The sequence below is a fragment of the Alosa pseudoharengus genome, unplaced genomic scaffold (genome assembly GCF_046254945.1).
Source record: "Alosa pseudoharengus isolate Yale_2024_CS ecotype anadromous, Long Island Sound unplaced genomic scaffold, YU_APseudo_1.1 YU_APseudo_1.1_scf_12, whole genome shotgun sequence".
Classification (NCBI taxonomy): domain Eukaryota; kingdom Metazoa; phylum Chordata; class Actinopteri; order Clupeiformes; family Clupeidae; genus Alosa; species Alosa pseudoharengus.
The window spans coordinates 32680763-32707957 of NW_027468587.1; the positions used below are offsets into that span (position 1 = coordinate 32680763).

A 27195-nucleotide genomic window follows, 5' to 3' on the forward strand; every position below is an offset into this window, starting at 1 on the left:
CCACCTCTGATTACTGGTAGAGCTGGCTCTTTCCAGTCAAATGGCAACGTGTTGGCCCAGCAAAAATATCCTGCTTGTATGGACCTTGCATTTTTGTATTTCAGTTGAAAATATCTACAAACAGGAAAAATCTATCTGCCCCAGGGTCATCTCTTTATTACAACCTATTGGGTTTCATTTAACTGGTCATTCATGTTCATCTTCTCACAGTTCACTCATGCATTGGGAGCACTCGCATGGCCAAAGGGCATAACTACACATTCATGCTGCAGTGCTGTGGTGCCCACTCTGACTGGGGCCTGGGCTAGTAGCTTGTCATCAGGAGCAATGTACTGCAAGACTGACCTGCTTTAAGCCCTGGACTATGCCAGTCTAGTAATGGACCCTTTTTGGAAAGTGCCTTGTGAAAAGGCAAAGAGCAAGAAGTACAGTCGATAAAGCGCTAATTCAATATACGAGGGAAACCTTATATTGGAACTAAACATGTTAAACTCTACTTTGTCTACTGTTTTTATCGTAATGAATTTGACAGTCACGCCAAATGGCTTTTGTACACAAGACCATGTGCAATTAGTCTATGGTTTTCAGAGCTTTTCTTGGAAGATGCTGTATCTAAAGGGTTACCTTCCATGTGTATAAACCATTTCAACTGAGGTCAGGCATCCTCCTTCACTTAAGCGTTGGAGTAAAAATGGTCCTACTGGGGCACTTTGGAGCTGCAGAGCAGAAAACAGCCTTTTCCTCTGAATAATCTAATGGCTGTGCCCAAGAGGAGAGGTGGGTTGGATTAGATTGAGGAGCTCCTCACATGTGTTCTTCTGCCTTTTAAGGAAATACATGGGTTGGGATGTCCTGGGATTAGCATCGGCCTCCTGCACAAACTGCATGTGTTGCAGACTGTGTAGTTTCTGAGGATTATCTGTTACCTGATGGAGGAAGGATTAGGCTAAGTGGAAAAGAAATGAATTGCCATTTCCACTTCTGTTTTTGTATATTGCTTGTATGCATAGTAGAGGGATTTACAGTAGAATGCACATTTTCCATATTCGGTCTAGGTTGTAGCAACAATGACAAAGTTCTGGAAGTGCTCGATAGTCTTGGTTTAGGCATGTCAGATTTATTTGTGAACACAAACGGCCAGTTAGTTGGAAAGAGGTTGTGGGAACTGGGAATGAAATACTCTACCCAGACCAGATATGTGATCGCTCTCGCTCTCGCTCTCTCTTTCTCTTGCTCTCTCGCTCTTCTGTTCTCTTTGAGAATTCCTGTGCTCTGACATCATTTCCTGCTTGCTGAAGTACAGAGAGAGGGAGGAACGGCGGAGTTAGAATCTTGCCTGCTGTGTTGGAAGCTAACTTTTGATGTTTGTGTTGATTATAGTTTGGTTTGACAGGTTTTTCTGCCCTATCTGTCTGAAGTGAAGGGCCTGATCAACCTGTGTCAGCCAGTCAGCTGTGCATAGTGGATACGGTATGTCAACGTGTTGAAGAAAATGGTCTGCCTGAAGGAGCCTAAAGGGCATTAGGCCTGCTGGAGATTTCTTGTTTTTATTTGAGATATTGTGTAATGCAGTGTAAGTGTTCCTTTGAGAGTCAATATTGTTTTGTCTTGCACTAATGTCTATGACAATATGAAGTTTGTGTTCTAGGTGAACTCTCTTTCAAGGGAGTAAGAAGATTTGTCACCTTTCCGTTGTGTGTCGACTGAAAGACATTAAACTGTATTTCTTGTATTATCTGTCTATATTTATGTCTACAGTATGTCTACATTGCATCTTGTTTCTCCCTCATGAACCTCAGCATGCTTTGAAGCAGTGACCTGGGGTTAAGGGGTCAGCATGGGGACCCCCAAGGGACACATCACGACCTGCATTCTTAGACTTTTTCTTCTGGGGCTCTAGATTTAGACCAGACGGGGCGTTCCCTCAGATGACTGGGATGTTTGACTGCTCGTAAGGGACACGTGAATGTCAGACAGGGGTGCTCCCCACGACTCTTGAAGAGCAAATTGAACAGACATATTGCTGTCCCAGTGTCCCAACACTGGTTGCTGTCTCTGGAATTGGTATCATCTGCCCTTATCTGGGTTTACCATCTGCAACCTCATGTATACGCAAGGTCTGAAATTAATACTCGCCAAACGTCAAATGCTGAGTTCCTTTATACGTGTAGCAATCATCTTCAATGCAAATGAGCTAGCCTAGTAGCTAAATTAGGTACAAAGCTTTTCTCTTTCTGTGAGTGATGCATGATTGTACATGGTCTCTGAACTCCGGTTAGCCGGTCTCCTTCTCATAACAGCAGGGGCCTGTACTACGAAGCGGGGTTACTGGCTTATCTGGGTAACTTCGAGAGTAACTTGATCACGTGTGGCGTAACTTCCCGATTAACCCGTACTACGAAAGGTGGATATGTTTTAACCGAGGTATGCTGCCATGGCAATTTACGCTACATCTCAAACCTGCTCCGAGCAGGTTATGTTCTTGGTTAACCCGAGGTTTCCGTTAACCACACCCTTTATAAGTACCACCCCTCCACTAACAATTCGAGACAATGTCGGCGTACCTGGATGATCCATACGACATTGGAGCGCAAATCGTGAGGGGCTCTCTTTGCAGGGCAAGGGGTTTTAGAGACCGCCATATATATATATATATAGGCAGAAGTCTCTAATGTCACCCATCATAGCAATGTCCTTACGTGGACATTCATGTATTCCATCTAATCGGTGATGCTGAACATCTGAGCAAGAATAGCCTACTGTATGTCCCAAAATAAATCGGACATAGGCCTAGCATACAGTATGCTGAACATCTGAGCAAGAATAGCCTGAAATAAATCGGACATAGCCTACAGTAGGCCTAATAAATAAAATCCACATTTTAACAAATTTGTTGAATTGAATGTCGTATTACTGTACCCTCCCTGCACATAAAGGCTACACATTTCCACAGCACCAGAATCCGACCGAATGCCTCCCTCAACCCCTTCCATAATCGGCCTTCCACTATTATTTGCGATGGCCAACTCCTCTGCTACTGTAAAACACTCTGGTGCCTTACAGTAGTGTTCAAAGACACCTTTTTCTTGTTAGCTGTAAAACAGAGGCCAAGTGAAGGCTATAAGCATACTAGGCCTACATGTTTTCACAATTAAGAAATATTAATGCAAGCTATAACTATATAAACCTACTATTCTGAATAATGTGTTTGTGTTTCATTTTCACCTGCTGCCATGCGTTTGGCAATGGTGTTGCATCTGAAATGTTCACAGGATTGGGCATACACTAAATCAGTCAATGGGGCTACTTAAACATTCAATTATCCTTATTACTGTAATCTATATGCCCACTTCTAAATTGTGTTGCATCTGTAGGCATTTCTATGAACTCAAAATAAATAAGCAATTTAATTATTTAAACTCATTAAATACATTCCGCAAGCTATTAATCCTCCGTATTTGAAGAACATGTGGACATAAAACTGTACTTTTAGGCATTTAGGCTACCCGATCTGCAATACGTTGCCAACAGCCTTGCCTTGCTTTGTTCACTGCCGACATATTTGATTTTTGTCGTAGAGTGAAGTAATTCCTCATAACTTGTCATAATAATTGTGCATTCCTCATCTGTAAAATAAGGTGAACGCGTCATCACTGAAAGTGGTGATTTGCGCTGCAACCCGGCCCTTTTTATGTGAACACGCACAAACTCCAATGAGGTTAACCCTGGTTCAACAAATCAACTTCATAATCAGCGTCGTAGTACCGATTAACACCACTAAAGATAACCAGGTTTTGTCAACCCCGGTTTAACAAAGTAACCCTGGGTTACATCTGGGTAGGTTAAGCTCCCTTCGTAGTACAGGCCCCAAGTCAGGCCCGCCATAGGTGTATTGGTCTGTCATTGGGCAAGAGGCTGCCACTGCTATTGACATTTCCAGTTTGTCTGAGCACAGTCTGTCACCGTAACGATGGTGACTCGCTTTTGATTTGTTGCTCAGGGAGACCATAAACAAACATTTAGACAGGAAGTTCCTTTTTTTATCATGATTGCTCTCATGGTTGCAGCTCTGCCTGGTGTGTGGCTATACACTCTGACTCGTGAGCTATGCAGCCTCTGTTTCGCTTCACAGAGGAAGCTAGAGATCAAATCATGGCCCTTCTACACAAAGCATGAAAAAGTTTCTAGTGATGTCTGTGCTGGTGAGTAGGTATAGCTTACAGCAAAACAAAAAAACAATAAATAAATCAGTTTTTGATTACCGGTGAAATGGTAACAAAATATGCAGTCTTCCAAGAGCATCTATTTGATATCTTTATGAGCTAGTTTGATCCATAATTGTTTCCTTGTGAGTAGTTTTACAGTAATTCTGAATTCCAAAATATTGCAAGATGGAATGAACAAAAACTACCATGTCTGTAACTACCATTCTGTCTGGAAGTTGGCATTCATAAGTTAGGAGTCCTCTTGACCAGTCCTCCTTTTATCACTTGGGCAATGTGAATTTTGTTTGTGGATTCTGAGTCGGAACATTAGGAGTTCCAAAGTTAGCACCAACATGCCCATTCTTTTTAGTAGTTTGGCCTTGTAGGAACAAGTTAGGAGCTGCCTTGAGAAGATGCTTTGTGAATGGGGCCCAAAGCCTTAGAGAGGACTAAGATGGAGGCAAACATGAGTTCTCCACCCTCCCACTCTCACTGTGTTCTCACAACAGCACACGCTGTGACTGATAAGCGCACCATAGTGCTTTTGGAGAAGCACGGCACTCTATGGGATCTATAATGAGGTCAAGGTTTTGTAGTAACTGCTGCTACCCCTATGCAGTTTACATAAAACTTGGTCCATGGTATTCAATTTGTTCTCAGAGTTGTGATACTCAGTTATGGGTCTGAATGTTTTGTTAATATTTTTGTATTCAAGTTTCTCCTTTGCTTTAGAACAGTGTTTGCTGTTGAGATGTTTGTGCCCTGTTTGTTGTGAGCGTGTAGAGTGTCCTGGAGCCAGTGGCGTTGGCGTGCAGTGAGACTGTGGCTTCTTATAGCTGGGGGCCCTCCAACAGCTGTGCCAGGAGCTGCCCTGGGGTCTGCCAAGGTCAGAGGGGCAACAGCGGTCAGAACTACTAGAACCTGCCATGCTGCTCCACTGTGCTCCCTCACACACGGCCCTGTGTGTGTGTGTGTGTGTGTGTGTGTGTGTGTGTGTGTGTGTGTGTGTGTGTGTGTGTGTGTGTGTGTGTGTGGTTTTTCAGTGCAGTGTGTGCCTAGTTAGTAACTAGCATGTTTAACATGGTTAAAGAATTGGCCTATTGTTATGCATTTGAAATCATGCATGTGAGGTGTTTATTTTTTTTTTGGTGTGTGTGTGCTAAAAGCATGTGCTACTCGTGTGTGTGTCAGCTAGCAGCTTTACAGTAATGGGTGGGAGGGTTGATGGGCTTGTTGTGGCAGGTCTCTTTGATGAGCGTATTCAACAGAGAAGGCAGGAAATTAGCGTAGGTCTTCAAAAGACGCTAGGAGACTGGAACAGCTCTACGGCGGCCACTCTTCCTGTTGTGGCTGCGTCGCTACGTAGGCAGGCCTTGAACAACAAGCTCTTAAAGTCTTTCTACGAAACGAGAGGGCAGCTGCCATGGCTTTGCCTTGGTGCGTTTGATGTAGAATGTCTTGGCTGCGGTGTATTGTGCTTTGTTTGCGGTTTGTTGCTCATGACTAGCCTTGTCATGGCCGTTTTTTGTGGCCTTGCTTCATTGCCTCACAGCTTCACATTGTGGTATCAGGTTGCCCCATTGTATTTCAGAGGAAGCTCACCTGTGTGACACTGGAACGCTTCAAACACACCTACACACACACATATATAAGTATATACTCTCTTGATCCCGTGAGGGAAATTTGGTCTCTGCATTTATCCCAATCCGTGAATTAGTGAAACACACACAGTGAGGTGAAGCACACACTAATCCCGGCGCAGTTAGCTGCCTGCAACAACCGTGGCGCTCGGGAAGCAGTGAGGGGTTAGGTGCCTTGCTCAAGGGCACTTCAGCCGTGCCTACTGGTCGGGGTTCGAACCGGCAACCCTCCGGTTACAAGTCCGAAGCGCCATGCACATGCACGTGCACAAGCACACCTTTACACAGTCCTGGCTTTGCTGACGTAATGTGTAAACTTAACCTACACCTCTTCAGTATCCTTCAGGAGACGCGTGCACGCCCCCATGCACGTGAGACAGCCTGATCCCTGTCTCCTGAGGCACTGTTCAAGTTACAGTGCTATATGGTCTTTTTCCTGTTGCCTTCACTCCTCTGCATCCTTTACCCCAGCTGCAGGTAAGCTCAAGGTAGGAGGGGCAAGGCAAAGGCATTGTGTGCCAAAATGTTGCCAGCAAAGCTGGACAGTAAGTCTTATTTCAGCAGCAGTCTACCATAGTCTACAAAACAGAGCTGGGAGATTTACTTTGCCTGACCTCTGTCTGTCTGGGGGAGCCTATTGCTTTTCCCAGTCCTACCCAGACTGACCACAGACCAATCCTCTTGTCAGTTTGTCTGTCATGAGTGATTGGGATTTTCGCCATTAGTCTGTTGTGAGAGCTGTGGTTGTTTTATCTCATCCCTCCGTTTCTCAGAAATGCACAGACACTAGTCGGGCCTAAAAGCTGTGCGCTAGTTTCTATCACGTGTATGAGGAATGTGCCTTCGGTTCCTGTAGGCCTAGTTTTGACATTAAGCATGCATGTGAGTGGAGTAGTGTTGCACGGTGCATCGATACTACAAAAGTACTAATTTTATTAGTATCGGTACTTTTGAGAATGACCGTGTTCTTTTGAAGTAACATGCGTGTGCACAAGGCATGCTGCTAGCGCCTCCTCCCCTAACCTGTGGCTGTGCGTCTTTTCTCCTCACACACACGTAAGCGCAGCTGTCGTGCTATAAACAGCGAGACATGGCTGCTAGTTCAAGTGATGCTATGGTAACACATCATACTTGCATCTCACAAGTTTGTGTTGCTAACCTACCTAGACTGTGGGATTTTGGTCATTTACAGTAGGCCTACTATTTGGGTTCAATGTAATTTAGAAATAGGCTAAGCAACCATTGTAAACTTTTACATCTGAAGAGAGATCCTTGCTTACTATCCCGCTAGCTCAAGTCACGTTTGACAGTTATTGCTCGCTAAAATCATTAATGAATATTGCAAGACACTTATCTCTTCTATGATCCCAGAAAGATTTTCTTCAACTTGTACATTTTTTGATAATTTATTTTATCAAATGACATACAAAACATAATTAATTGCATCCACATATCCTTATGCGCTATGTGCAACTTTTATTCACTAGACTAAAACCGTGAGACAAGGTCAATTACTTGCACGTATCTCTTAAAGTGACAGGCACTCAATTACACCTACACATCACCAATGTGCACTCAATTAGACCTACACACCACATTGAAGATATGCCTAAGTGAAATAGTTTAAAAATAGTTATAGTTTTAGAATAGTTTTCAAATTGCTAAATATATTTACTAGTAATTATGCAGAATATATGAAATATGACACAAGCCATCATTTTCCATGTGTGTTGTGTGTCAAGCAGAATCTGGGATGGCCACTGGTGTGAATGATCACACTACAGTATATTCAATATTACTGATGATGTCAAGGTGGTGGGGCCCCCAAATCAAATACATTTTTTCGTATCGAGGAAGTATCGAAATCGCAATTCTTGACTTGGTATCGAAACATTAATTTTGGTATCGTGACAACACTAGAGTGGTGTGTCAATGTGACAGTACTACTCTTAAGGTTCTTTTGTGTGTGTGTGTGTGTGTGTGTGTGTGTGTGTGTGTGTGTGTGTGTGTGTGTGTGTGTGTGTGTGTGTGTGTGTGTGTGTGTGTGTGTGTGTGTGTGTGTGTGTGTGTGTGTGTGTGTGTGTGTGTGTGTGGTTTGGCAGCAGTTGGAGTTCGAGCCATAAGTGCACCACAGTGCAGTTCATGCCCAACCAGATGTGGGTTTCAGTGTTTTTGTCTGTCTGTGTGTGGATTTTCTGAGTAGATGTGTGAATTCTGAAGCTGCTGTGGTTAGCCACCTGGCCAGTACACAGGTGTTTGCGTTATGTGGGTGTCCAGGTGCATGTGTTTGGCCTGACTGCAGGCTTGTTTGTCTGTCCTGTGTGCTGAGCACACTGTGTGAGACCTTATGGCCCTCTGTGGAGAGCTCCCCTGGACTTAGTGCCCTTTCTGTGCTTACGCAAGGTCATAGTAAAGTGTTCTAAAGGATCTTTGGTCATACTGTAGTACAGGTGGGTACTTGAGGAGGGGGCAAAAAAAATCTATACAGTAATTTATTGAGAGGTTTTAAGCCCTACATTATCATTACATGGAAGTGCACACACCATCACACCAAGATGGTTGCAGAGACTCCCAGTACACAAAATATGATATATGGGAGAGGTATATCGCAATGTAGACCCAATCTCCAAATGGACTTGATAATTGCAATTGCAACACCGCAAGAATCCTCCACAGAAATGTATGGAGTTAGTTGTCTACACATATCCCGCCCCTTCTAGTAATGTAAGTAACAAACCGCTTTGTTGGAAACTGCATGATTGATGTAATCTGTAATCGTTAGGGGTGTGCATTGGCACTGCCCTCACAATTTGATTCGATTCGATTATGATTCACCAGGTAACGATTCGATTCAATTCGATTCTACGATGCATTGCGATGCATCAAAATTCTACTGCACACAACAAGGCAAATTTTGAGCTCATGAGGCAATACAAGCAGTCAGATATTGAACAACAGATTTGCCCTGCTATGTGTGTATTATCACTCTCCTGTATCTTTGACATAAATATCATTAAATAAAATTAAATTGAATGGCACAGGATATTGGATATGGCATTTTAATACGTTTAATAATTTAAACACATTGTATAACTTAAAGCCCAAATTTGGAGACATCCATGCATGTCGAAATTTGCTGCAAATTCAAAACTGGATTACTCTGGAACGGCTAACTGTACAGGGGACTGCTTTACACCTTTTCTGTTCGGTAAGGTCAGCTGTTTATTCTGAAATATGGTTTGTTATGTGTTGAACGAAGGGTTCGTGAAGTATTCCACCGATATGAATGGGTAGGGAGATGGGCGCAGAACCTTCAGTAGAATTTATGATTAAATTTAATTATATTATTTACTTTTCTCGTGAACCGTTCACCACAGCAATTAACGGCTAACATCGTTTAAAAGCTGAGAAAAAGCTCTTTCATGTGATGTGATGGGCTACTTGTGATGTCTGTGTGATGAGTAGGCTCGTTTGCGAGTAGCCTAGTTCAACTGAGAAGATTGGGTGAATTTGGATGCACTTTCTTTCTTGCCGTGCGCTATCATTTTTTCCACTGCGTAAAAGACTAAATTAATTTGCGCTGTGAATGCTTATTTTGACAGGCCATAGGCTAAATAAAAATCGTTATTAGGTAGGAGGGGCAAGGCGTGGCCTGTAAACCTCTGATTTTCAAAGGGGCATCACGGCCAACTCAAGGGGCAACGATGGCCATGGCCGTCGTGAAATTCCTACCCTGCACATACTGCACACACAGTAACGAAGCTCAGGATGCCAACGATCGACATGGTTCGTGAAGTTAGTTGTATTGCCAACGTGCTTGATTTTAGTGTGGCAGGTTTTACACACCGCATACGTCTTGTCTAGTTTCCCATTAACTTCGTAGATTTCGAAATGTGCCCAGATGTCCGCTTTCCAAGCTTTGGGTGCGTTTTTAATTACCCGTCTATCGCGTTCATCTCACTCAAGTCATCTTGATTCTTTAGTGTTGTTGTTATGCTAGCTAGTGCTGCCGCTTAGCATGTAGCTACAGGCTGCGCATGTCATCACAACGTTGCTCCGGAAATGCCCCCAGAACAAGTAATTGAAACTTCACAACTTTATTGTCCACTCAAGGCCAGAAAATAAACAATGACATAATCGATTATGGCACGTTGCCGCATCGATGCTGAATCGTGCATGCCCCGCATTGCAATGCATCGCCGAATCGATTATTGTTGACACCACTAGTAATCGTAAAGCTGCACAAAATAAAGTTCACTGTTACCAAGGTGGCTGCTTAGTGGAGAGGCTTGCCTTTAAGGAATCTGGGATGGTGATTGTATCACTTCCTTGCCTCTGTGTTCATTCCCGCCTCTAAAGTCAAAGTGTGATGTGGCGCCCATGCCATCTCGTGCAGCACCTAGTCTTTGGTATTAGCGGCTTGGGTGTTCATGGGCATTAATTCCCAGCTCAGACTTGGTTCTGACTGCCCCAGCTGGGCTCACAAGACTCTCATGTGAGCAAGAGAGGAAGATTGAGAGGGCACAGTGGACAGGGAAGTGCACCAAGGAGGAAAGGGGAGGAGTGAAAGGGGAATTTTCCCTGAGTTCATCTTAAAGAAGGAAGCCCAATGTAGCTTGTTGTGCTACCGTAATTTCCCAACTATTAGCTGCAGTTTATACATTGATTTTGCAAAATGTCTTCAGCTACCAGGTTAATACATGGCAGTTAATATGGTTTTGTTTCTTTTAACTTGCATAAAACACTGTCCTGCGGGTTATACACAATGCACGGGAAATTACTGTATAGGAAAGGCTTAAATGCAACAGGTGCGTACACACACACACACACACACACACACACACACTACAGTGCTATTTTAGTTTGGTTTCTCTCCCAACTCGTGTTGCGTCTGCCTTGTGTCTGCCTCGGGGCCCCCTCCTCAGGATCCAGTGTCTCGCTATTCCTCAGGTGTGAATTCTGAGCCGTGCTCCATCTTGGAGTGACGTGTGTGTGTGTCTGTCTACACTAGTAGCGCTGAGGTGAGTGTTGACAGCCTGCAGGATCTGTAGGGATTCACACACACACACACACACACACACACACACACACACATGCCTGGCTAGACTGTGGACTCTACATGCCAAGGCATGGTTAGGTCACTATCTGTGTGATGGGCGAGGTGTGTATCTTTTGTCCTAATATTGATTGTTGATTTGTGATTTGAACAGAAATTTTAGAACTGTTGAGTGGAGGTGTGTGTGTGTGTGTGTGTGTGTGTGGTGAGATTCGGTCGACTCACGAGGTCAATAAACTATGTAAAATTTTTATTCCAGGTCCTGGTATTTCCAGTTCAAAGATAACTTTGGGCAACACTTGCGTAATAATCCTTTGTATATGCCAATCTGCAGTCCAGTTTGTTTTGGATGGTGGATGGTGGGCTGTGGTGCAGGTCAAACATCGCAGTACCACCTTTATTTGTGTTTAGGCTCCTGATAGCGCACTCTCACCCAGCACTGCTTGGTACTGTGATGTCACCACCCTGCCTGACTCAAACTCTTTTCCAGGCTCTTCCGTCATGCCCAGGGGCCTGTACTACGAAGGGAGCTTAACCTACCCAGATGTAACCCAGGGTTACTTTGTTAAATCGGGGTTGACAAAACCTGGTTATCATAAGTGGTGTTAATCGGTACTACGACGCTGATTAAGAAGTTTGTTGAACCGGGGTTAAACCTAATTGGAGTTTGTGCACGTTCACATAAAAGGGGCGGGTTGCAGTGCAAGTCACCACTTTCAATGAAGACACGATCACCTTATTTTACGGACGAGGAATGCACAATTATTGTGACAAGTTACGAGGAATTAAAACTCACTCTACGACAAAAATCAAATACGTCGGCAGCAAACGAAGCAAGGCAAGGCTGTTGGCAACGTATTGCAGATCGGGTAGCCTAAATGCCTAAAAGTAAAGTTTTATTTCCACATGTTCTTCAAATATGTGTTACGGAGGATTAATAGCTTGCGGAATGTCTGAAATTAGTTAATTAAATTGCCTATTTTGAGTTTATAGAAATGCCTACAGATGCAACACAATTTAGAAGTGGGCATATAGATTACAGTAATTGAATGTTTAAGTAGCCCCCATTGACTGATTTAGTGTATGCCTAATCCTGTGAACATTTCAGATGCAACACCATTGCCAAACGCACATAGCAGCAGGTGAAAACAAACACGTTATTTAGAATAGTGGTTTATATAGTCATAGCTTGCATTAATATTTCTTAATTATGAAAACATGTAGGCCTAGTATGCTTATAGCCTTCACTTGGCCTCTGTTTTACAGCTAACAAGAAAAAGGTGTCTTTGAACACTACTGTAAGGCACCAGAGTGTTACAGTAGCAGAGGACTTGGCCATCGCAAATAATAGTGGAAGGCCAATTATGGAAGGGGTTGAGGGAGGCATTCGGTCGGATGGTGCTGTGGAAATGTGTAGCCTTTATGTGCAGGGTACAGTAATATGCCATTCAATTCAACAAGTTTGTTAAAATGGTGATTTTAATTTATTAGGCCTACTGTAGGCTATGTTCGATTTATTTTAGCCTATTCTTGCTCAGATGTTCAGCATACTGTAGGCTAGGCCTATGTCCGATTTATTTTCGGACATACAGTATTCTTGCTCAGATGTTCAGCATCACCGATTAGATGGAATACATGAATGTCCACGTAAGGACATTGCTATGACGGGTGATATTAGAGACTTCTGCCTAGATCATCTGACAAAGATAACGAATTCCTTCGGCGGACAATCTATATCTTCATAGAGAATATCGTGTATATATATATATGGCGGTCTCTAAAACCCCTCGCCCTGCGAAGAGAGCCCCTCACGATTTGCGCTCCAATGTCGTATGGATCATCCAGGTACGCCGACATTGTCTCGAATTGTTAGTGGAGGGGTGGTACTTATAAAGGGTGTGGTTAACGGAAACCTCGGGTTAACCAAGAACATATCCTGCTCGGAGCAGGTTTGAGATGCAGCATAAATTGCCATGGCAGCATACCTCGGTTGAAACATATCCACCTTTCGTAGTACGGGTTAATCGGAAGTTACGCCACACGTGATCAAGTTACTCTCGAAGTTGCCCAGATAAGCCAGTAACCCTGCTTCGTAGTACAGGCCCCTGTCCCTGAACTGAAATGTTATGGTGTCCTGAGCCAGGCATGTTGGTCTGTGACTGCTGGAACACAGTGGTGTGAATGTGGATGTTCCCCTCAGGCCTCTGTCCACCTGGCTCAGCACAGCACGGTGGGTTGGGATGAGTCCTCGTGCCACTCTAGCAGACTAGTTGAATCAGCAGCTTCCTCACACTGCCTTTTCTCAGAGGGGGAAAAAAAGAGGAACCTGATCCTTTCTGAAAATCTGCTGGGTCTGGTCACAGAGCTTCGACATGAAGGACTAGAAAAAAATTGAGTAATTACCCACATGTAAGAAAACGTAACAAATTGTCAAAACATTTTTGACATTGTCAAAAATGGTTGATCAGGGCATGGGATGTGTGCAAAGAAATCCTTATTTCCACCTTGTCACCTCTGGGAGTGCCGTAGTTCTGATGCTAGATGGTCATGAGGGTGAACGGTAAAGGCTGAGTTGGCAGCAGAAGTAGAGCACACGGATCCAGTGGTGGGGGGCAGGGAGGCCGCCTCTCAGGAGAATGCAAGGAAGGGGGAAACCAACATCAAAGTCTAATACATTTATCTGGCAAACGCTGTTAAAGAAATCAACTTTTTTTCCCTCTGACTTTTTTCCTCTCTGAACTTGTGTCTACACCTTATAGTTGACTGGAGATTAGTTAGCCTAAATTTTCCACCGACTGCGCTTGCATTTGGCCCAAGTGGTGTTGCCAGGTAACAGAGGTCCTTGATGTCACTCGCCTCTGTCCACGCGTCACTGGAGTCCAGATTGTGTCTCTCGCTCTCTCTCTCTCGCTCTCTGTATGTAGGTCAGCTGACATTATGACTGCTTCATTGAGCTGATGAATAGCCAAGCAAGAGTGTAAACAGGTTTACAGCATTTTCTTGTATTATAGGACCGGTTCTTGTCAAGTTATAAAGTGCCTGTTTTCATAGAATTGTATTTCTCGTGTCACCCAATTACATTTTTTTTCTGTGGAATTATGTTATGAAATAATGCGAAGGGTTTTATGGTCCATTCTTTCAAGTAGAACGCTGTGTCAGTGGTTTAAAAAAACTACGAGCAACTCTTGAGTGTTTGGGTGGGGGTGATACTGTGTGTAATTGAGGATGAGTGTTGCATTTGATAAGATGTATATTACTGGATGTCATCTGTTTATTTATAATGTGGAAAACACTTGCTGAATTTTATCACTCCTCATGAGTTGAAAATGTCTTCTTTACTGTTAGTGGTTTCTAGTGATATGATTTCTATTAGTTATGGGAGAACCTGTTGTGTACAGTATGTATCTTCAGACGTCATGTTTCTATCTGTGTTAGATTTGTGGACTCACTCAAGTGTGCCTGTCAAGGAGATGACATCCCATGATCTTCTGTTCCTTTCCTTCTCCATTAAAGGCGTTCTGTTTTTCTGTCTTTCAGGTCCTGGATCTAGCGAGAGAGAGGGTGACTCCCCACCCCACGCCTCAGTCCCTTTCACCAGCTCCAGAGTTCCAGAATGGCCCCAGCAGGTAGTTCACAGAGAGCCCACACCATGTCCTAACCCACGGCGTGCCCACAACCTCCCCCTCCCCGCCCCCTTCCTCCTCGAAACCTCCCCCCTTCTCCCTCCCTCCCCCTCTCCCTCTCCCTTCCCGCTCCCTTCTTCCTCGTCCTCTTCCTCCTCTCCCCTCTTCGCGTCTGTCCCATGTGAGTGGTGTGGCGAGCACGCCGGAGCCATGAGCCTGCAGAAGCACATGCAGCTGGGCTCGGAGCGCGACCTGCAGTCCACCGCCTCCTCCATCAGCCTGCCCTCGGTGAAGAAGGCGCCCAAGAAGCGGCGCCTCTCGCTGGGCTCGCTTTTCCGCCGGCGCCCCCGCGAGCCCAAGCGGAAAACCCGCGACTTGGCGCTGTCGGCAGGATGCGCCGCCTCGGCGGGAGGGGTGGACGGCATCGCCAGCGTCGAGAGCGTCCACTCGGACACCTACCACGAGAAGGCCCTCGCGGCCGGGGCAGGAGCGGCCTCCAGCTCCACGGGGGTCTCTCACGCCTCTACCTCCTCAGCGGCGTCGTCGTCCTCCTCGTCCTCCGCGTCCAAGTCGGAGCTGCTGGAATGCCCGTTGTGCCTTCTGCGCCACACACGCGACAACTTCCCCGAGATCATGACGTGCGCGCACCGCTCCTGCGCCGACTGCCTGCGGCAGTACCTTCGCATCGAGATCAGCGAGAGCCGCGTCAACATTTCCTGCCCCGAGTGCGCCGAACGATTCAACCCCAACGACATCCGCGCCATCCTTGCTGACCGCTCACTCATGGACAAGTATGAGGAGTTCATGCTGCGCCGCTGGCTCGTAGCCGACCCCGACTGCCGTTGGTGCCCAGCCCCTGACTGCGGGTAAGTTGCAGGCATGACCCAACCACACACACCCACCTCCACCTGGGTTTCCTCTTTTTCAAGTTGGTGTATAACCAGATATTCTCTCCAGTAGATTGAGTCCATGTACTCTGGAAAGGGTAGAGTTGAAGTATAACATTTAATGCCAGGCGTACAGTATAAGTACATTTGCATATCTTGTTATGACCATGGTCTGTATATTATTGGTCATCAATCCCATTGGGTACTTTTCGTTCTGTTCTGTGTTGACCATAGAATTATAAAGCAGAGAATCAACTTTCCTATTCCCGGCAAAGTTCTGTGTTAGAGAGAATCTTTAGCCTAGCAAAAGGACAAGGCCACATCTTTGACCCAATATTCTTGCCTCTGTTGGATTAAGAAATTAGGAAGAGTTGCTCAACAAGGTAACATTGATTTTATCTTAGTCAACATCTGACAGTTATATAATGAAGTTGCATTGTGAAATTTGGTTTCCCTGATTTGGCTACAAGTTATCAGTGAAACCCTGGCTCTGACCTCGAGATTTATCATGATGTACACGTGCACACGCGCGCACACACGCATGCACACACAGGCGTGCGCACACACGCATGCACACACGCGCACACACGCATGCACACGCATGCACACACAGGCGCACGCACGCGCGCGCGCGCGCACACACACACACACACACACACAGGCGCACGCGCACACACACACACACACACACACACACACACACACACACACACACACACACACAGAGAGAAAACATGGGCAGCATTCCTCTGTCTGTATGTTCTGTTCTAAAGTCAGTGGCAGTTGTGGCATGCAGGCCACAGGCAGTCCTGGGAGGTTGCTGGGGCACTCCAGTAAGACTGTCTGACTGACTGGGCACTGTTCTACTTCTTGCTCTGCCCTTGGCCTGGCCAAAGCGTGTGGGTGGCTGTGGTGGTAGAGGCCCAGTGCTCATGAAGGACACAATCTGAGCAGGAATGTTTCACGTGAGGACTGAATCTCGCATTCACACACACAACCAAAACACCCCCCAGTTCTCTTCACAGTTTCAGATTGACTGAATTATGCCTTTGTTTCGGGTTTCAGAACCTGCTGTATGCAGAGCAGTGTGTATGCACTTTCCCATAAGGTTTCTGCACAACATTCCCCCGGCTACTCTAGCAAAATTAAACTCCATCAATCTCTTCTTTGGCCCTACAGTTAAACAAATGACTGCTGGGTTTGTTTGTGTGATTTGTCAAGAAGAAAAACCACAAGCATGAATGCTGTGCTGTTTGTTTTTAAACATGGAGGCAGCCCGTCACAGCCTGGGGTCACAGTGTGGTCCTCCGGCAGGCCTGTGGAATTGATTGCTGTGCTGCAGGCTTCTATCAGGGTGGTTGTGTTTGAGTGTGTGTGGTTGGGGCAGGTGGGGGGGGGGGGGGGGATCAGAGAGTGGTCTGGAGGGAGCTATGGTGGGGGAGAGTCTAGAGCTCCTGTTTCGGTGCATCTAGGCCTGGAGTCTTCCCATCACACTGCTAACCCAGGGGGGGAGATTTGCCTCTGCTGAGCCACAGAGATACTGTGTCTGGTTCTGACTCGCACACTCACAGATCTGACATGCAATAGAAATCTTCCAGCTACTCCTTGAAGTAGATGGCCCAATGAAATGTGTGTGAGCTCCGCAGAAGTCAAGTTGGAGCTTCTCAGGAAAATCCAGCAGCTGTTGCTTTTAATACTTCCTGCCCATTAATTTTCTTTCCTCATACCACGGTTGAATGAAATATTAAACTCGGAGGGGAAAGAAAGCTCATGTCTGCAGAGGGAACGGCACTCAACATGATCAGACTTATTTAATGGCCTGGGTTGCAGATGTACAGTGTTTGGCCTTACAGACCTTAGTGGCTAGATGTTTAGCAGCTAGCTGTTGATAGAAAAAAATTCTGTATTCAGACCGTAACTATTCAACACATTAGTGCTAAAGACTGACCCCCTTTTCATCATTCAGTTGACCTGTGTGTGTGTGTGTGTGTGTGGCCGGGTCCAGTTGTGCACTGCAGTAACTCTCTCCTGAGTCTTGCTGCTGCTGAGCCTGGCCATTGACTCTGTGCCAAGCCCTTTCTGCTGTGCTGCCCGTGCGGTGGCTGGGTGCCAGCTGGTTTCTGCAGCAGTGCTGGCCTCTGCCCAGGGGTCAGCGGACAGCCTCCACCCGACTCCGAGCAGCATGTCGTCGTCAGCATCAGCATTGTCAACAGCTGCAGCTTAAGTCTGACTCTGCCTGATTGCCCTGTGCTAACTGAAGTGGTGACACCAACCCTAAACTCACCCGGCCTGCCCGCCCTAAACTCGGCCCTCACTCACTGCCAGCCATAGAGTGTGAGCGCACTCCACCGCGACACTTGAGGGGCAGACAGGTTGATGCTTGGTCCCCATCACCATGTGGGCAGACTCCTCCGTCAACACGTCAGGCCAGTCTCCACTCCACTCCAGCACAAAGCCCAACGGGGCCTTTGGGTCAGAAGGCAAAGAGAGTAACTAGTGGACGAAGGTGGCCCTGGAGGATGGCTTTGTGCTTCTTACTGCAATGTCACTTAACAGGGTTGACATTTGATTCAAGTTATTAAACTGTGTTGGGTGGCAAGTTTGAGAACATGAAAGATATTGTGGTAGTGGTTTTGGTAGTGAGTGTATGCACCTCATCCATGATATGCTTTTATTGTAGTCAGAAGTCTGTGTTGCCTCTGTTTTTGTTTTGTAATGATTATTCATTTTTTTAAATTACCTACGGCCAGGACTTTTGCGCACCCCAAACACTCCCCACAGTCAGTCAGTCATGTTGTGGACCCCAAATACCCAAGCACAAGCCCAAATACCAAATCCCCATTCATTGCCCCCATGCCAAACCTCTTGGTCACAAAAAATCATAGATCTGGACTTCAATCTGTCATCTCTAGGACAACTTGACACGTATCTGACAGTGCTTCAGCCTTCAGTTTGTCCACTAACACTGTTGAAGCTCAGAGTTGCCTGTTCCTCTGCTCTGCTCCAGAGCTCTGCTAGTGCGCTTGTCTACGGGGCGCCAGCATGGCAGTGTGAGCCTGAGCCACAAACACTCCCACCACAAATATAAGAGGGAGAGAGAAAGGAAACTCAAATCTGACTCTATGCTAGGCTACCACTGGTTCCTCAGACACTGCAGTCCCTGGGACGTGCGTGTGTGTGTGTGTGTGTGTGTGTGTGTCTGTGTCTGTGTCACATCATCAATCCCCTCTGTACACACAGTTTAATACACACTGGCTGTAAGCCATCACCCATCCATAGGCTCTTACCAGCACTTTCATCTCTTCCAGCAGATTAATGCGTCTGAATCATAAATCCACCTCACGCTCCAGCCTCTGGTTGAACGCCATCAGTCATGTGAGCTTGCGTTTGGTTTTTAATGTTCTGTCGCCCAGTTTGTGGAGTGGCTTTGAGGAACGAGGGGAGAGAAATGGCTGTCTTTAGTGTGTGTGTGTCTGCCTGCCTGTAAGTGTAGTGCTTGATTCAGCCCTTGTGCTTATGTTGGACCGAGTCCTTTTTATTTCCTTGTCCTGCAGCCTTTTCTCTCTTCTTTCTTCTTTCTCTCCTCTCTTCACTTTCTCTTCTTTTTTCTCTTTCTTTTCTCTTCTCTCTCTCTCTTCACTTTCTCTTCTCTCTCTCTTTCTTATTTCTCTCCTCTCTCTTCACTTTCTCTTCTTTCTTTCTCTTCTCTTCTCTCTTCTCTCTTCTCTCTTTCCTCTCTTTTCGCTTTCTCTCATCTTCTCTCTCCTTGGCCTTGTGCCAGAAGCCTGAGCGCATGCACTGCTTTCCCAGAGACGTCAGGCATGAAGGCATAAAGGAAAGAATGAGGAGATGGATAGGGTGTGGTGGAGGGGGGGGGGGGGGTACTCTCTGGAAAGAGGGAGGGGGGGGTACTCTCTGGAAAGGGGGGTGGTCGTTTGGGGTAGATGGAAGGGTCAGAGAGGGAGAGGGGAAGTGGGGGAGAAGCGAGTGAGTTTTCCCCCAGCTTCGTATGAAACATCGGCCCTGGCCTAGCCAAACAGCTGGAGCTTGTCCCATGGCCTTACAAGAGTCGGAGGGCGGCGCTCCAGACAACTGCTCACATTTTAGCGAGCCGAGCAGTCAGCCTCTCTCTGCCGGGAACATCGCCCGGTGCCGATGTGCTTGGGAGCCGGACTCAGGATTAATGATGGCTTTTCTTCTTGAGGACCGAATATAGGTCAGACTGCAGCCATCCGCGGCGGATTGGTGGATTTAGGGGTGGGGGGTGGTTGGTGGTGGCTGTAATACCAGCAGATTAGGTATTAGTGTGACTGGCAGATGCATATGGCAGGGTGGATGTGGGGTGGGGGGGCTTGTGGCCTGGGGGACTGCTGCTGAAGCCTGCAGGCGTATGTGTACCCACTGGGGAAGGGGGGGGGGGGGTGGAGAGAGTGGAGCTGTGGGGCTGTAATGTGATCTGATACGGTGGCTGGGCTGGGCGGGTACATCCTGCCATTGCTGCCTCCAGACATAACAGGTCTGTGGATGTGAGTGCATGTGAGTGAGAATGGCCTGGTCTACATTGGGTAGGAGCCGTTTGAATCCGAAAGATTTTTTGGGGGGATAGCCCTCGCGTCCACATTACACCACCATATCAGAGCTCCCGATGCTCGCGACCCTATATGAGCCAGAGCCGAGTGTGAAGATTTGAATTGCGAAACCATTTGAAGGAGATGACGTAGAAGTCCATTTTCCCTTCCCTGATTCGTTTGGTCATGCGCTCCTTTTCAGGAAGAAAAGAATCAGAATTGAGTTCTAATGCAGGTGACAGTGACATAGAGATGTGGGACTTGACAACGGGTGAATGGTTATAACATTTGCATATCAATGGTAATAATGTGGACGCATAGCGCATCTACTTTGAAACTGATATGGTCTTTGTGGCACACACACACACACACACACACACACACTGAGGGATCTTGGTGTCAGTTTTTCCCTGGAAACTGCCCCTGTGGAGTGGAAAATGAGCCTTTCTGTCTCATTAGACACATGAAGAAGTGTAAGTGTGTTTGCTTACAGTGTTTGTGTCCCAGAAGCAGCCCGAGTGTGGTTTGCTGCCATTTTGTTAAGCTTGATGTTACAAGAGAACCAGTTATTTGCCTTCCCTTCAATCTCCACAGACTTTTATTGAGACCCTGAGCACTCTGCTCTGTGCTCATCTCAGTCTGGTGAAGTCATTAGTTCTACAGTTCACCCCCACCAATTCAATTAAGTTGCAGCTGGCAGCCAGTAAAGATGAGTGATGTTGCCATGGCGAGGCCGGCGATGCGCAGCAGCAGCGGCGTGGCCGGCGGTGAGGGCCTCGGTCTGAGCGTGTGCGGTGACGGCTCCATCTCTCACTGTCCTCAGATTGAATTTCTCAGTCATTAGTGGTGGGCTGTAATGACCACACGAGTAATGACCGCCGCCTCCCTCCGGCTCCGTCCTGCTCAGCACATGGACAACTCCCACAGACGCAGATGCAGCTCGGCCCTTGGCTACAGGAAGATGCATCCATTAGGACTCCATTATGTAGGTGTGCAGTTTATACAGGATGAAGAGGCGCATCACACTCTTCAATCCACTCTGACTGGAAATCGGCTATTTTAGTCTTTTTATTAATTTTCGTTAATTCATTTAGCCGATGCTTTTCTCCCAAAGTGACTTACAAAATGAGGAACAACATTCGAGCTACATTGCAGACATAAGGTAGCAATAAACACAACCATCAAGAGGATGAGAGTGCAGATGTGCCAGTACTGGTCAAGGTGTAGCCAACAACGGAGAACAGCAAATGAAAATGGTCTGGCTTGTCGTGTGGGCAGAGGCAGCCGTGCCAGACGGCGTTCCTTGGAGGAACACAGTGGCCGAGGGGTAGCACAAGCCTTTATGAGCGCATTTAGTGTAAGTGGTAGCAGGCCTAGCAATCACTTTGTGGGCAAGCATCAGTGACTTGAGTTTGATGCGGGCGCTAAGGGTAGCCAGTGGAGTGGAGCTCAGTTAATAGCAGGGTAATGTGTGCCCTTTTCGCCTGATTGAGAACCAGCCGTGCCGCCACGTTCCAGACCGCCTGTAGTTGGTTTCACTGCACAAGCCAGAAGGCCCGTCATTTAGGCCAGAGATGACCATGGTCTGTACTGGGTTCAGATTATAAACTGCTATTGTTTTTAGAATATTTATAAACAAGGAATGTGTGTGTGTGACTTTTCATCACCCCATCACTTCATTAACGTTTCTCTCCATGGTAGTTTGTATCTTCTTGAGTCTGTCTGCCATTGTCTGTGGATGAACCTTTCAGCACTCTGAGGAGTCTGAGGCCAGGCCTGATGCAGTGCTACCTTGTGTCTTGCTGCAGGTATGCCGTGATTGCCTTCGGCTGTGCCAGCTGCCCCAAGATCACGTGTGGCCGAGAGGGCTGTGGCACGGAGTTCTGCTACCACTGCAAGCAGCTGTGGCACCCCAACCAGACGTGCGACGCCGCGCGCCAGCAGCGGGCACAGAGCCTGCGCCTCAGGACCATCCGCTCGTCATCGCTCACCTACAGCCAGGAGAGCGGCGCTGCTTGTAAGGAACACACACACACACACACACACACACACACACACACAGAGCGCGAGCCAGGACCATCCACTCATCCTAATTTACAGAGCGGTGCTGCATGTAATCAGACACACGCAGACACACGCAGACACACGCAGACACACGCAGACACACACACAGGACCATCCACTCATCCTAATTTACAGAGCAGTGCAGCATGTAATCACACACACACACTCACACACACATAGTCTGCTGCTGATAACCGTCTGCTTGTAATTACCTACAGCAGAGGTTGATGCTGCATTTAAGGTGCACCAACACTTACACCAATACTCACAAATGCACAGATCTCTATGAATGAGATGGGGAAGCCTGCATATACTGCATACACCCCTAGCATAAGCATGGATGTGGACAGAAGCTCTCTTCAGCACAAACATGCGTTCACTGTTCCCAGAGCATGCGTTAGTCCTAGAGCCCTGTCTGACCTCATGGCGTTTCTCTGCCTCCTGTCTCCAGCTGATGACATCAAGCCCTGTCCTCGCTGTGCTGCTTACATCATCAAGATGAACGATGGCAGCTGCAATCACATGACGTGTGCAGTGTGCGGCTGTGAGTTCTGCTGGCTCTGCATGAAGGAGATCTCCGACCTGCACTATCTCAGGTGACACACCTCACTAGCACCTGACTTCTATTTACCTCTATTTACCTTTATCCATAGTACAGTGCGAATTGTTGTAGTACACTTTATCCATAGTACAATGTGCATTCTTGTAGTACAGTTTATCCATAGTACAGTGTGCATTGTTGTTGTACAGGTTGTCTATAGTACAGTGTACTATTAATAAACTGTACTACAACAATACACATTGTACTATAGATAACCTGTACAACAACAATGCACATTGTACTATGGATAAACTGTACTACAACAGTTGTATGCTTGTGTGTAGTTCCAGTTCAGTAGTTCTGACCTGTACTAACTGAGCTCCCTGTTTGACCCTGCCAGTCCTTCAGGCTGCACCTTCTGGGGCAAGAAGCCGTGGAGCCGTAAGAAGAAGATCCTGTGGCAGTTGGGCACGTTGGTCGGGGCGCCCGTGGGCATCGCGCTCATCGCGGGCATCGCCATCCCGGCCATGATCATCGGGATCCCCGTCTATGTTGGCAGGAAGGTTAGTGTCCTCTCGGATATCAGTGACTATGTCTGTGACCTAGTTGACTTTATGTTTGTGCAGATACATGTGTGGAAGACAATAGTGTACTTTTCAAAAAATTGCAGTTCTTACTCTGTTACTCTGCTACCAAAAGAGAATTGCCATTGAAAAGAAGAAGGGGGGGGGGGGCGGAAAGCTTTTCAGTTCCAGCAAGGTTTTGATTTTAAAAGCATCACACGTGAAAAAGAACATCAGGACCTTGTTTCATTGACATCAGCACAAGAGAGCCAAGCGTAAAACAAACCCATTATTTGTTTTGACTCACTTCGCACAGGCTTTTTATTTATTCAAACAACACGTCGTGCTCTCAGTTTGGCAGGTTGTCTCTGTAGATGAGAGTGGAAAACAGGCCGTCTGATCACTGCCAGACATGGATCTCAAGAGCACGCAATGGAAAAATCTCCAGTGCAAAAAAAGTTTTTGATTCCTTGTGTCCATTTTCCCTCTCAGGACTGAGAGTCTTAAGTGGACCCCTGTCTCTCTGGCCGTGCAGTGTCCAGTCATAACACAACACAGACCACTCGGCTAGCTCTCGGTTTTTGCGTAATGTCTCACCGATATGGCGTTTCTCTCTGACGCAGATCCACAACCGTTACGAGGGAAAGGACATCTCCAACCACAAGAGGAACCTGGTGATTGCCGGTGGCGTTACCCTGTCTGTCATTGTGTCACCGGTGGTGGCTGCAGTGACTGTTGGTGAGTTATCTCTCTCTCTCTCTCTCTCTCTCTCTCTCTCTCTCTCTCTCTCTCTCTCTCTCTCTCTCCCCTTCCTTCTCACATTCTTTCTCACACGTTCTTTCGTTCTTACTTTTTCTGTCTCACATTCTTTCTCTCTTCTGTTTCTCTTTCGTTTTCACCCTCTCATTCACACGCTATCTTTCTCCATCTTTCTCTCTCCTTGACACACACACGCGTGCACACACACACACACACAGTCACACACACACACACACTCTCACTTGTGTATTGTGTCCTGGTGGAGAGGGGTATGTCAGGCTCTTCTCTTCTGAGCTCTTGCAGCTGCATTACTCACTCTGTTTATGTATTGTACTAACACAACTCCATTGTCTTGATGTGTTTCTTCTGTCTTGCGTTCCTCTGAAGTGAAGGAGCTTGTCTTCTCCACTCCTGGCCCTCATTTGATGAACCACTGCCCTCTAGTGGCCATTTTGAAGTATAATGGAGTCTGTATTTCTTTTTGTGTGTGTGTTTGTGTGTAGGCATTGGGGTGCCCATCATGTTGGCCTATGTTTACGGGGTGGTGCCCATCTCGCTGTGCCGCAGTGGGGGATGTGGCGTGTCTGCAGGCAACGGCAAAGGGGTGCGCATCGAGTTTGATGACGAGAATGACATGAACGTGGGCAGTGGAGTGGCTGCAACTGGTGAGTTGACCAGCACAAGGCCAATTGCAGCTTGAGTGCATCAGAAGGAATACAGAACGTAGAATCTGAGCCTTGCAGACACAACAAAGATTTCAGTTTGCGTTGTATTTAATAATTGAATACATTTGTCAATTTAGATTTTAACATTAGTGTGTGCTTTTTTATGTTGAATATATTATGTTGCCCTTTGGAGATCAATAAAGTACTTTATCTATCTATTTCGAATTCAGTGGCTGAAGTTTTGCACAATAGTTGAAAAAAGCAGCATCTGTTTTAGTGTGTACCTATCTCCTGACCTCTTCTCGTGTCTGTCTGTGTCTGTCTGTCTGTGTCTGTCTGTCTGTGTCTGTGTGTGTCTGTCTGTGTCTCTGTCTGTGTGTGTGTGTGTGTGTGTGTGTGCGCAGACACCACGTCGGTGGCAGACCCACGGCACAACCACAGCCTTGGCGAGGGCAGTGTGGGAGGCCTGACGGGCAGCCTAAGCGCTAGCGGTAGCCACATGGAGCGCATCGGGGCCATGCGGGACAACCTGAGCGAGACGGCCAGCACCACTGCCCTGGCTGGGGCCAGCATCACCGGCAGCCTATCGGGCAGCGCCATGGTCAGCTGCTACAACAGGTCAGCAGAGGGGAGCAAGAGAAAGCCTGTTGCTTGTGTCTGTTTATCAGTGTGTGTGTGCTCCTGTTCTTTATGACAATATAATCTGCACCATGCCAAAGCTGTGAAGAGCTTTTAGACTGGTCAGTGAGCCTAGTGAGAGCTGTGAAGAGCTTTTAGACTGGTCAGTGAGCCTAGTGAGAGCTGTGAAAAGCTTTTAGACTGGTCAGTGAGAGCTGTAAAGAGCTTTTAGACTGGTCAGTGAGACCAGCGAGAGCTAAAAAGCGAACAGGGGTTATGTGTTTGTGCCTGATATTCCATAAACAACCTTTGGTGTCTTGACCACCTTGTTGCTTATATTACTGTCTGTGGATCTGTGCAATGACATCCCTTTTAGTGCTGCCACTAACGACTCATTTTCTAACGACTAATCTTTCGACTAATTTTTCGATTAGTCGACTAATCTAAACGACTATTTTTTTTTAAATCAAGTGTTTGTTATTTTGTTGTGTACGTTTTATTTTTAACTCAACTAAAGGGAAAACGTAAAATATATATCACCCTACTTTTGTTAGAAGCTGTATTACTGTAAGTAAACTGTTCAAAAACATTATGTATTAAAAAAAAAACACCCATTTAAAATGCTACCTTCAGATCTACAGTAATGTCAGACCTTTGATAGACTTTATTTGTATGCCAGTGTTGCCATCGACATAGACAACTTCTTTGACCTGAGGCCCGGTCATGGCATACTTTGGGGTCATAGGGCCCACCTTACATGATACCACCCCCCATCAATTTATCATTATATCACATCACAATTATTATTGTTATGCTATATTGTTATACATGCACCAAATTAGCAAGTAATTCATACTGATTGCAGAAAAGTTTGTTTTCTTTTTCTGTCCGCGGTTCCTTGATCAATTGCGCAGCAAATTATTAGACGAAGCCCCGGGAATAATTTCACTCCGCGGCTCCGGACCAGCAATGTCCACGTTACGGCCGGTGCTGGTCCGCGCGGCCCATAGTTTGAGAAACGCTGGAGTTTGAAAGGCGACAGGAATTGAGGACTTTGCAAATGAGCCTAACATCAGCATGTTCAAAACAAGTAGGCTACAGGCACTTTGCGCGTCTTACCACATAGGTTACTTCACTTTATCAGTTGGCTTGAACGCTAAAAAAATATGCGTCGTGACTTATTGACCATGGGAAATGACGCGCACCTTGATTGTTGATATCACGGGCGGCGGCATGTTCGGTTTAACGTTTTTTTGTATGAATGAATTACAGTAATGACACGCCGTTGCGTTGTCAACGTGAGACACTTCACTTCATTTATTTCAATTTCCACAATAGGCTACTATATTAGTCAGAGTCTGGACTAGCGTAACCTACTATCTTCGCTCCCCCCACTTAGCTCTGCCTAATAATTAATTGCGCTGAAAGCAGGCAGGCACGCAGCTTTGCTGCTGGCGTTAACACTTGCGGGCATAGTGGGGTTTAAAACATGCCAAAGTCTTAGTAGCCTGTTTAACATCCAAAGACAGTCATTGTACTTTTCAAGAGTTAATAACATAGAGTTAATATAACATTACAGCCGTGTGAGACCAAAAATAAATAGGCGGTCAATAGTAAAACGATCCGACTAAAAAAATTGCCGTCGACTAATTTTAATGGTCGATTAGGTCGACTAAGTCGACTAATCGCGGCAGCACTAATCCCTTTACATGTGAAGGAGTTGATGTATCTTGATGTCAAGCAACAGCTTGACTCTTTATGAGTACACTAGTGAGTTGGGCAGTAGTAGCTCCTTATGAGAACACTAGTGTGGGTTGGGCAGTAGTAGCTCCGGTTGACCTCTGACCCCTCCTGTGTTAGGCTGGAGGTGCAGGCGGACGTCCAGAAGGAGCGCTGCAGCCTGAGTGGAGAATCTGCTACGGTCAGCCTTGGGACAATCAGTGACAACGCCAGCACCAAAGCCATGGCCGGCTCCATCCTCAACGCTTACACACCCCTGGACAGGT

At 46.5% G+C, this 27195-nt stretch overlaps 1 protein-coding gene across 1 annotated transcript in view; it reads left to right on the forward strand.

Annotated features, from left to right (window-relative positions):
- LOC143119420 (E3 ubiquitin-protein ligase RNF19A-like) overlaps positions 1-27195 on the forward strand; it is a 38156-nt gene that overhangs the window by 7834 nt on the left and 3127 nt on the right. The window contains exons 2-9 of the mRNA XM_076280915.1: positions 14439-15390; positions 21788-21996; positions 22495-22639; positions 22985-23147; positions 23771-23885; positions 24410-24571; positions 24976-25189; positions 27050-27193. Coding sequence (XP_076137030.1) covers positions 14735-15390; positions 21788-21996; positions 22495-22639; positions 22985-23147; positions 23771-23885; positions 24410-24571; positions 24976-25189; positions 27050-27193 — 1808 coding nt within the window. The 5' untranslated portion in view covers positions 14439-14734. The remainder of the gene's footprint in view (positions 1-14438; positions 15391-21787; positions 21997-22494; positions 22640-22984; positions 23148-23770; positions 23886-24409; positions 24572-24975; positions 25190-27049; positions 27194-27195) is intronic.